Source organism: Bactrocera latifrons, unplaced genomic scaffold, assembly GCF_001853355.1.
Source record: "Bactrocera latifrons isolate USDA-ARS-PBARC rearing strain unplaced genomic scaffold, ASM185335v1 scaffold_884, whole genome shotgun sequence".
Classification (NCBI taxonomy): domain Eukaryota; kingdom Metazoa; phylum Arthropoda; class Insecta; order Diptera; family Tephritidae; genus Bactrocera; species Bactrocera latifrons.
The window spans coordinates 17328-29834 of NW_017537583.1; the positions used below are offsets into that span (position 1 = coordinate 17328).

The following is a 12507-nucleotide window of genomic DNA, read 5'->3' on the forward strand; positions in this document are numbered from 1 at the left end:
GAGCACGGTGCTCGCTCGTTCCGTAGTTGTGGTTGGCCGTAAGAAAAAGGACGGAGCAAATGATTCCACAAAATATTAAATAAAAACAAAAGGTTTCATATAATATATGCATTTTAAATATAACAAATTGGACAAACACTTACCACGTCTGCATCGCTAAGAGGTCGCAAAAGGAGAGCGCGCGCAAATTTTTTAGTGAGTGTTTAGTTGCGCTCTAATTAAAACTTCGGAAATGAGGAAAATAAAAGATTGCTCTGCCGATGTAGTTTACAATAAATTACTTAAAACTAAGTCAACTAACTGGCTCAAGCACTGTCTCTTCCACGTCTTCTTTGCGGATGGGGTAGCCGACGAGACGAATCAAATCTGKTTCGGTCCGGGAAATGCCGCTGAGATGAATTGAGTCTCAGTCAGTCATTGCCATGTCGCCTATTTGCCTAGAAGTCACCACCTTCCCAGGTCGGCGAGACGACTCGAGTCTAACTCGATCCTGGGTAGGCGGTAAATGTGAGAGGCGTTGGCAGGCAGTGCACTTTATTGCGCCGATATTATGCCATGTGCATCTGCTTGACGACGAGTGTCTCGTCCACGCCTTCGCTTCGGATGAGGTGGCCGGGGGAACGAATGGCGTTCCGCTCAGTCTGGATAATGTCACTGAGACGACTCGAGTCTGACTCGATCTTGGGCGTGTGGTATGCGGGAGAGGCATCGTTGGTCACACCTTTGCATGTTACCATCATGCACTGAGGTGGGCTGATTGTTGACAATTCTTTTGGTCGAACTGTTGCTGCTGCTGTTGTTACTGTCGTTACCCACTACGGCCAATGTGGAAGAGCTGTTCGAGATGGCTGTTTCGTTCAGAATGTTAGTCAAATGATGTGTGGGTGTTGATGTCGGTGTTGGGGGCTGTTGTGGTGGCTGATGCAGCTGCTGTTGCTGGATTTGCARCGATTGATGCTGAAGTTGCTGTTGTTGCGCTGTCACCATTAGGCTGGACGCCTTGGGTGAAAAAATGTGCGCTGGAGACATAGACGGCTGCGTTATCGGCAGCTGTGCTTCACGCTGCGTTAACTGCTGCCGTTGTTGTTGTTGATGCTGTTGTGGTAATGGCTGTTGCTGCGTCTGTGTCTGCAACTGTGACTGAATCGCTGTCTGCGTCTGTGATGTCGGCGGTGKYTGTGACTCCAATTGTGAAATCTGTTGTTGCAATCTTGTGTCGCCGTTAACAAACGGATCGCCTAGCAACTGGTGGTTGTGCTGCTGTTAATATGGTTGATGCATTTGTTGTTGGGGCGTTGTTGGATGATGTGGTGATTATTATGGGTGATGTCTTGGCGACTGCTGTTGCAGTATAGTCTGTTGATGGGACGGTTGTTGCTGCTGTTGTATAAATAAAAAATTAGTATTATTTTTACTACACAAGTGGTTTTGTGTTAATTGTTTAGTTATTGCTGAATTTTGTAGGTTGACTTTACCATTTATCTTCGTTTCTTCGGAGGGAACGGAAAATGCAACCGAACACTGTACGTTGTGCAACGAGGGATCCGAAGATTTTTGAGTTTACCCCATTTAGTATGATTTTTAGGTAAAGATCCACTCCGATCAATAAGTAAACCTTTTGACTCCTAAAGAAATTATTATCCGCTAAGGGGATATTGGGTAACCTTTTTACCATTGAATCTGGATGGAAGCAGTTCAGTCAATTTTGGCAGTACCAACGCTTTCACTTTTAGTATTTTGGCGAGCCAATTGTAAATGAGCATAACGATTGAACTCGTCCTGATACGGTATTATTCTATCGTGAAACTCGCGCGCTGACCTTTTTCCTTGTCAGATAAAAGCGTTTCTGAAGACTGTTCCTTACGAAGGTTGCTTCAGATCCCGAATCAATCAGAGCTCTGACAGTGAAGGTGCTCTCGTTGTGACATATGGTCACCATGGCCTTAATAGAGGCCACATGAGATTTAGTAGAAATCTAAGTAGTGTCTGTTCTAACGGATATTTAACCCATTTCCTCACTCTGATCCCGGTGAATCATATAGTGATGTCTCTGTTTACATTTTTTACTGATAAACAGTTAAGGCGGACGTGGAGTTTTCTGACAGCATTTAACCGTGCTTAGGCTGCATCTCAATGAATCTTTGACAAGTTTTCAAAATGTGCGATTGAGATGAGTACAGTTTACATTTATTATTGTTTGTCTTGGCGTGGGAATTGATGGGCTTGGATCCAATCCTTGCCTGCAAGGTTGGTATCCGACGTCGACCATCAGCCGACTCAATATTAGGTTGAGTATTYAACTCGCCTTTGAGGTTTGATACTCTCTCAAGCGTTTTGACCCGTTTGGTTAGATAGAAACTTGTCTAACTCAACACTTTTTGGGATCTCTGAATCCGAATCCAGAGATTGTTCCCAAAGCGACAGTGTATAGTCCGATAGTCGRATAGAACTCAAATACGTAAATATGGCATCCCAGCTATCTACATTGATGCCATGCATTTGTAAAGTTGAAATGCAGCTATTTATCTCCCGCTGTAAATTTCTGAGTTCGGTCTCAGATTCTGTAGAAATGTGCGGAAGCTTGAATAATAATTTAATTGTTGACAAGCACTCGCTTGTTTTCATATCTACACAACAAATTATTCCAAGCCAATGCGAATCCGTCATTTGTCAGTGGCGCTTTCGAAACGATAGCTTTTGCCTCACCTCGCGTTTTTTACTTCAAATGGAATAACTTTTCTACCGGAGATAGCCTTGGGTTATTCCCATAAATGGCGTCAAATAAATTCCTAAATGAGGGCCATTATAAAACATCGCCATTCGCATTTCGGTATCACATGGCGGTAAGTTGATGGAGTACCTCATGGGTTCTACAGTTTGTTGTAACCGTTCAGGTTGAATCACGGTTGAATTTTAAAATGGGCTTTGGTTGAACGCCGCGAAGTTGTGCATGTGTTCGCMSATCAAGGCCRCGCAACACACATAAGCGTGGTAACAGCTTGAATATTTAAGCTTAATGTCATCAATTGACCTTGTTTCGGAGGAATCCACCTTTGGCAAACACAACTTGTATTCTGACTTTACCTCTGCCCACAGAGATTTCAGTTCAGTTTGTTGTACTTCAAGAGAGTAGGCACTTTGGTTGTTTGCTGTTGGAGTAAAAGGCTCCACAAACTCCAGTAGAGCGTCTGCAGCTGTGATAAATGCTCTGATGGGTTCCAATGTGTTCGAAAATTGAAACGGAGCTGCAAAAATCGGATCTAAAACTTTGAAATTAAAATATAAAAAATATATGCAAATATGTTGCAAAAAGTTCAAAAGTTATAGAACTAATCATGGGCAACCTACAAATTAGTAGTGCGTTGTTTCTTAGCGAAGCGTGAGTTTTCGAAGGCACAAAAAAAATTTATAAATTTAGTAAACTATTTTCTCAAATTTAATTTGAATGTGCTTGCTGGGTAATCGACCCAATGCACTTRTACTTGCACTTGCAAATTTAGTGAAGTATTTTCTCAAAGTATTTTTTCAAATTTAATTTGTATGTGCTTGCTGGGTCCCAATGCATTTGCACGCCTCGGATGTGTACACAAAMAAAATTGATTTGTGCATAATTGCTTTATTTAAAACCGAATACAATTCAGATAAAAATTCACAGGCACTTATTTGATTTATCAAGTAATCACTTTCACTTTGTTCACKGGGTTATTTTCGAACTATTTTGATTTCACCACTACACTCTTTGTTTGTTGCTGTCCTTCTGGGATTGCTTTGCTTTTGCTATTCCCCCTTTGCTGCCTGGCCTGTGCTGCTTTGTCTTTGCTGCTCTTCCTGTGCTGCTCTCACTTTGCTTAGTTACGTCGCTCACTTCACTTTTATAATTTTGTATTTTTTTTTTTTTGTTTGCACTCGCGAAAATACAGCTGCGTTATTGCTGCTTGTCTTTATTGCTATTCGAGCAATATATGGAAAGGCAGAGCTGAGCGACTAGACTCAAATTAACCACAATAAAAAACAAAAAACTGAGAGACGCTCCAGACGATATTTGTGCGCCCAAGAAATTTATAATTTTTTTTTTCGGGTAACAGTGTGTGTGGTTATTTACAAAGCGGAATAATCAGTGCATTTGCCAGGTGTATTTATTGTTGTACTTAAACGAAGTACAATACTACCTGAAGTTTGTGCCAAAAATAAGTTTTGGCTTTGTACATAACGTATGCACAAATTAACCAATCTATTGCCTTATAGCTTGCAGAGCACAAGTCCAAAATATGTTTGGCTGTAACTTGCGTGTTGCTAAATAAATTAAACACTTCCACTTTAAATAAAAAAATCAACTTGTTACCTGTTATCCGGCTCGAAGTACCAATGATAATTCGGGTGGTGGAGCACGGTGCTCGCTCGTTCCGTAGTTGTGGTTGGCCGTAAGGAAATGGTCGGCGCAAATGATTCCATGAAATATTAAATAAAAACAAAAGTATTTAAAAAATAACAAATTGGACAAACACTTACCACGTCTGTATTGCTAAGCGGTCGCAAAAGGAGAGAGCGTGTGCAACTTTTTTGGTTAGTGTTTAGCTGCGTGCGAATTAAAACTTCGAAAAAGAGGAAAAGAAAGGATTGTTCTGCCGATACAGACGTAGCAAAAGAAATTGGGCGGGTTCGKCGTCAACATTTACCGTAAAACTGTGCATGTCGAAATGTTCGAATTTCGGAAATTTTTCAATTTTAAAGTCTAATGTCTCTAAGCGTTTGCGGTACCTATAACCTCCAACGGCGCCAAAGAGGTTGGAATTGTGCCGGTTTTCAGCTTATCCGAGTAATTTTAAGAGCCCTACTTTTAACGCATTCAACAACTAATTAAAGCGTAAAAATATTTTAATTTAATAATATTTATAATATTTTAAAAATTTTATGTACTTACGAATTTGAAACCGCTTGCGTGAATTAATCTTACAACAGTTAGGTTAGCTTAGATGGCTGATCAAAGATCGCACTTGGATATGTGCCATAAGAACACTAATAGTACGAGTAAATTGAAGCAATGGAAAGCCATTTTAGAAGAATATAACTACGAACTAACTTACGAACCTGGTAAAACAAATGTAKTTGCAGACGCCCTTTCAAGGATACCAATAAAAATAAACTCACTCACACCTACGATTAATAGCGTTAAAAGCTCACGTCATAATTTAATCCCTCGTACAGAAGTTCTAATTAATGTTTTCAAAAAAACAAATTTTTTCCAAGATTGACGAAATATCTTCATATCAATTTAAAATAATTTTTCCAACAGTTCCTAGACATATAATTACAGAACCAGAGTACAAGGAACAGTTATTGGTTTCTTCCATGACACGATACCTTAACCTATCCGTTATAAATGGAATTCATACAGAAGAAAAAATGCTGGGTATGTTACAAGATATCTATCCTATCCACTTTAGTAATATTAAAGGCCGATATATCCAAAAATTAGTTAAAGATATTAGTAACGAACAAGAAGAGGAGAAATGAACATCTAAGAGCACATAAAAATGCAACTGAAAATAAAACACAAATTCTCGAAAGAAACAATTTTTTATAGAAAACTCTTTCAAATTTACCATGAAAGACGAGTTAGGAATAGAAGTTTACACTACTCCTTCATACAAAAGCCAAGTTAAGTGACAAATGGAAAGGTTACACTCTACATTAACCAAAATAATGCGCTGCATAAGATATCTATCCTATCCACTTTACTAATACACATCTAGATGTGTATAAGAGACAGGCATAAGATATCTATCCTATCCACTTTAGTAATATTAAAGGCCGATATATCCAAAAATTAGTTAAAGATATTAGTAACGAACAAGAAGAGGAGAAATGAACATCTAAGAGCACATAAAAATGCAACTGAAAATAAAACACAAATTCTCGAAAGAAACAATTTTTTATAGAAAACTCTTTCAAATTTACCATGAAAGACGAGTTAGGAATAGAAGTTTACACTACTCCTTCATACAAAAGCCAAGTTAAGTGACAAATGGAAAGGTTACACTCTACATTAACCAAAATAATGCGCTGCATAAAAGAGTGGTGGATACAGAAATTTTGAAGAACTTTTAGAAAGAGCAGTATCTGTGTATAATCAACTAGTTCATTCCACAACACTTAAAAGACCGGTTAATAAATTTTTTCATAGAAATTTTACATTAACCTCCGAGAACATAGGAAGAACTAGAGCAACATAGAGAAATTAGCTCAGAAACAAAGAAAGATTATCGAATACCATTATAAAAATAAGAAGGAAATAAAAGCATATCTCCCAGGACAAATAATATTTGTTAAGAAAGATAGAAGATTAGGAACTAAGTTAAGTAAACCCTACAGAAGGAAATAGTTAAGGAAAACAGAGATAGTACCGTGTTAACTGAAAAAGRACGAATAATTCTAAAAGGTAGGATACTGCGTGGAATATTTTCAGAGCTGAAGTATTTTCATCCATTCGGACAACACGACCTAACCAGCGTAGCCGCTGTCTTTTAATTCACTAAACTATGTCAATATCGTCATATATCTCATACAGCTCATCGTACCATCGAATGCGATATTTGCCGTGGCCAATGCGCARAGGACCATAAACCTTTCGCTGAACTTTTCTCTCGAAAACTCGCAACATCAACAACTTATCCGTTGTTATCATCATCCAAGCTTCTGCACCGTATAGCAGGACATTAATTATGAGTGATTTATAGAGTTTGGTTTTGTTCGTCGAGTCAGGACTCTGCTTCTCAATTGCCTATTCAGTCCGAATTAGCATCTGTTGGCAAGAGTTATCCTGCGTTGGATTTCCATGCTGACATTGTTGGTGGCGTTTACGCTGGTTCCAAAATAGACAAAGTTATSTAMGACTTCACAGTTATGACTGTCAACAGTGTCGTGAGAGCCAAGTCGCGAGTASGACGACTGTTTGTCTTACTTACTTTTGCGGGGATACCAAATTCAGACATCGCGGCATAAAGGCAACTCCTTTTTSTGCTGTCGAAAGCATCAGTGAAATCGATGAAGTGGTGGTGTGTGTCGATTCTCTTTTCACAGGTCTTTTATAAGATTTGGCGCATGGTGAATATCCTRTCGGTTGTTGATTTGCCGGGYCTAARGCCGCACTGATAAGATCCAATCAGTTTGCTGACGGTGGTCTTTAATCTTTCACACAATACGCTCGATAAAACCCTATACGCGATGTTAAGGAGGCTTRTCCAACGGTTGTTGGCGCAGACTGTGGGGTCTCCTCTTTTGAGGATTGGGCATAGCGCACTTAAATTCCAATCGTTGGACATGCTTTCGTCCAACCATAGTTTACAAAGAAGCTGATGCATGCTCCTTATCAGCTCGGCTGGCAATCCAACAGCCCCCGCCGCTTTGCTGTTCTTCAGGCGGGTAATTGCTATTCGAACTTCTTGATGGTCGGGAAATGGAAGGTCTGCTCCATCGTCATCGATTGGGGCATCGGGTTCGCCTTCTCCTGGCGTTGTACTTGCAGTGCCGTTCAGCAGGCTGTAAAAGTGTTCCCTCTATAATTTTAGTGTGCTCTGGACATCGGTCGTTAGATGAGCTTTGGAGGTTCTACAAGAGTCTTGAAAGCTTCTGTTAGCCGCCGCATCTTTTCGTAGAATTTTTCGAGCATTACCCTTGTCTCCCAGATTGTCAAGCTCTTTATTATACTCACGCATTTCGGCCTATTTTTCTGTCTGCAAATGGGTCTAGCTTTCATCTTCAAATATTACAAATAGTATAAACGAACTATACAAAATTAAAAAAAATTTAGGAAATCATTCGGACAGCTAAAATACAARTTAGAAATAATTAAATACGAAGTTTTAAATATTGCATATGCAATACATTGGAGAAAAGCCAACATAATAAATTCGTTTATTTTGTCAAATGAAAAAATAGATATTACAAGGAAAGTAATAGATAATGACGATATCCTATACGTAAAGATAGATGAATCTCTCGAATTCTCGAAAATAAAAAACGCGACTAATGGCAAAATTAAAATGTATAATGTAAGCCTTCCCACCCTATATAACCAAATTTGTAAAACTTCGGGCTGTAAAACACTTAATATTCGCCAAAACTCTTTTAAAACACTCCAAGAGAAATGGACCAACTAAACTATCACAACCGCCAATAGACGAACTCAATCAAATCTCCAATAAACCTAAAGATTCAAACGAGGACGAGGGGCGAGTAGTTTGCACTCCACACATTCAAAAATTATCACATGACACATTAATATCATTTGATTCAAATCAACAGAAAACGACACCAAMTAATTAATATAAATGACCAGGGTGACGAGAAAAGTTGAAATCCGGTTGACTGGCTGTCTCTCCGTCAGTGCAAGCTGAAACTTGAGTAATAATTGAGATGTCTTAATGAAGCTTGGTATGCGGGTTCCTTAGGTGAGCGTAATCGGAACACTGCCACGCCCACAATGATATAAAACTGTAATTTGACTCAGGGGATCGCAGTAGCAAGGGACACCAGCGGATAATGTTTTTTAAAAAAAATTGGGAATTACCCCGCCCTCTAATATGTTTAATGTGCATATCTCCCAAACCCCTAAAGCTACAACAACCAAATTTGCCCAAGGTAAATACTACAAAAACTCCTACCGATAGTGTAGAAATGAAGGAAATCGGATGAAAAGCACGCTTACTTCCCATATAATGGTACTGTTCAAAACTAATGAAAGCCCGATAAATCATAGTTATTKATTTATTGCGCTTTCAGTAGTTTTGAACCAGAAAGATGAAAATGCAGCTGAGATGGTATGACAACGCTTATAGTCAAAATTATTGTCAAAATTAGACGATGGGCGTAACACCGATTACTTTTTGGCGAAATCCTATATCTCGGGACCCGACTGATCAATTTAGACAAAATTTGGAGTGTGACATTCTTTTTATATTCCTATGTCACGCTGTGAAAATGAAATTTTAAATTCCACTTGATTCGTTCAGTTTTCAGGCGTTACCCTGGCCTTGATTCTTGCAAGTTGCAAGAGTATAAAAAGTTCTGTTGCACCCCAACTTAGCAGACGTTATATTTGATATAGTAGATTCGTCGCAGACTATTAAAGAGCATTCACGCATCAATTTTCCTGTATTGCTCTGTTTAGAAACACTACAGACGCTTTTATTATCATCGTTGGCGATTTCCATAAGCGTAGCGGATGGTTGACGCAACAGCTAATGCAATTTTTATGGTAGATCTCACTTGTTTATCAAAGCAGATTGATTAAAAATATTTTTCCTGTACCTCCTGAGGAATCAATGAAAAACAATTTSCTTTCTATTGTTGATATAGATCTATATTTTGCAAAAGTCTGGTTTGATCATATATTCTCTTGTGTAGTCCGCACTGTTAGTTAAATTTGTGTTAGTAGTAATTGAGATCCTCCGGGGCATCGTCTTWAACAAAGTGTGCAAGAAGGGTATAAGAGTACAGTTTGAAGCAGCAAGGAATCTAAATATCTTACATACATAATCATTAATAATATTAAAAAATAAAAAATCAAATATGCACATATAAATATTTAGTACTAGGACTATTTTTGATTTAACTTCCTTATTACATATATTTGAAATTTGTTACCACTTACATTTTTTTAATTTTGCAAACTTTATAAAATATATATAATACTATATAAAACTACATACCCAAAACTTCGATATCAGTTTTGAACTTTTTTAATCAAGATTCACATATACTTCTTTGTATGAGGTATTAGCTAGCATCTTCTTCTTAATTGGCGTAGACACCGCTAACGTGATTATAGCCAAGTTAACAACAGCGCGCCAGTCGTTTCTTCTTTTCGCTAAGTGGCGCCAATTGTATATTCCAAGCGTAACCAGGTCCTTCTCCACCAACGGAGTGGARGTCTTCCTCTTCCTCTGCTTCCCCCGGTGGGTACAGCGTCGAATACTTTCAGAGCTGGAGTGTTTTCGTCCATTCGGACAACATGTCCTAGCCATCGTATCCGCTGTCTTTTAGTTCGCTGAACTATGTCAATGTCGTCATATATCTCAAAAAGCTCATCGTTCCATCGAATGCGATATTACCCGTGGCCAACACGCAAACGACCATAGATCTTTCGCAGAACTTTTCTCTCGAAAACTCGCAACGTCGACTCATCAGTTGTTGTCATCGTCCAAGCTTCTGCACCGTATAGCAGGACAGGAATTATGAGTGATTAATAGAGTTTGGTTTTTGTTCGTCGAGAGAGGACTCTGCTTCTCAATTGCCTACTCAGACCGAATTAGCACCTGTTGGCAAGAGTTATCCTGCGTTGGATTTCCATGCTGACATTGTTGGTGGCGTTTACGCTGGTTCCAAAATAGACGAAGTTATCTACGACTTCACAGTTACGACTGCCAACAGTGTCGTGAGAGCCAAGTCGCGAGTGCAACGACTGTTTGTTTGATGACAGGAGATATTTCGTCTTACCCTCGTTCACTGCCAGACYCATTTTCTTCGCCTCCTTGTCCAGTCTGGAAAAAGCAGAACTGACGGCGCGGGTGTTGAGGCCGATGATATCAATATCTGCTTCCCCCTACACTCTTATAAAAGATGGTACCTGCTCGATTAAGTTCTGCAGTTCGAACTATTTTCTCCAGCGGCAGGTTGAAGAAGTCGCACGATAGGGAGTCGCCTTGTCTGAAACCTCATTTGGTAACAAACGACTCGGAGAGATCCTTCACAATCCTGACGGAGCTTTTGGTGCTGCTCAACATCAGTTTACACAGCCGTATTAGTTTTGCGGGGATACCAAATTCAGACATCGCGGCATAAAGACAACTCCTTTTCGTGCTGTTGAAAGCATCATTGAAATCGACGAAGTGGTGGTCTGTGTTGATTCTCCTATCACGGGTTTTTTTACAAGATTTGGCGCATGGTGAATATCTGGTCGGTCCAATCAGTTAATCTTTCACTCRATACGCTCGATAGAATCTTATACGCAATGTTAAGGAGGTTTGTCGCACGGTAGCAGGCGCAGATTGTGGGGTATCCTTTTTTGTGGATTGGGCATACCTTCGTAAAAGAATTATATGTGCAGTACACTAACTTAAATTTAAAGTATCAAAAACACAAAATATATTTTGATGGCATACAATTTAATTTATGGCTTTATAAGATGTTTTAAACAAAAACAAAATTTTAATTATTTATAGATAAAAAAAGTTATTTTACTATAATTCCATAGAAAACTTCTCAAAATTCATATCCAATGTTATCTTGACCCTTATATTATAAAAAAAAACTTTAAGTAATTGATGTTTTAAATATTTTTAGTATGTAATAGTATTACCCTTTTGCAGTTTTACCATGCACTGTCTTCGTGGCATGGACCCTACTAAGTTTTGCAGAGTAGTTAGCTCAATTTTCTCCCACTCTGGGACAATAGCACTTTTTAGCAGCTTAATAGTATCATACTGTTTGGCATGTGTATACATTTTAGCAGTAAGTATACCCCAAAGGTCCTCTATGGGGTTAAGGTCAGGACTCAAAAGCTGGCCAATTAAATAATTGTGGCTAAATGAGTAAAACTTCCCGCCCTCACGCGCCACTACAACACACAACACATCACTTACAAAGCAACACTGGCACACTCACCACACTTGGAGACAACACACATTAACTGGAAGCAACACACACCAACATACTCCGTACATCAACCCACCATGTATACATACGCACATATCCGCACATATTTATGTGATATACAGAGAATGCACATTTACAAGCCGAAGTGCACATACGTTTAGTTCACGTTTACGTTTATGCACGTTTGCATATACACTTGCACATAAGTATATACGTAACGTAAATTGTAATTGAAAATATTATGTACTTATTGACGGTTCGGTAGAAAAAGTATAAAGCATTAAAATATATATTTATATAAACAAACAAATAATTAAATATTACGAACAATTTAATTTACATATTCCATAAGTCCAAATTGGCACATTTTCGGCAATACCCCTTGTGCTTTATAAGCAAAAACAAGCAGGATTGCGTATATATGTATGTATGTACAAAAAACACTGATCTCTTCTACGAGCACTCAGTTGCAAGTACATGCATACAAACGGATTCGTCTATAGCTATACCCTATAAGACATACAAACACTAAACAAATTAATAAAATAAATATTGCATTTTTAACAATTAAATAATAATAAATTATTTCGTTAAAACTTGTACAGTGAAATTCTTCATAACCGGACACTCACGGTCGCAGTGGTTTTGTCCGGTTATGGGAGATGTCCGCTTATGGGGGATGAGGTCAAAAAATATATACTATACATATAAAATTCATTGTAGTTTATTTAAGAAATTTTTCGAAGTAAAGAATATTTAAATACTTTAGTATTACATATACATATGTACATACATAAATTTATCAATTAAATACATTGTACAAGTCTTTACATTTCAATATCGACTAGTTTG

General features: G+C 38.4%; 1 protein-coding gene across 1 annotated transcript in view; it reads right to left on the bottom strand.

The window, feature by feature from the left end:
• Window positions 1-721: 721 nt before the first annotated feature.
• LOC108977397 overlaps window positions 722-12507 on the bottom strand; it is a gene marked incomplete at its 3' end in the record, with an annotated part of 34008 nt that continues 22222 nt past the window's right edge. Inside the window, exon 5 of the mRNA XM_018947063.1 lies at window positions 722-1260. Coding sequence (XP_018802608.1) covers window positions 722-1260 — 539 coding nt within the window. The remainder of the gene's footprint in view (window positions 1261-12507) is intronic.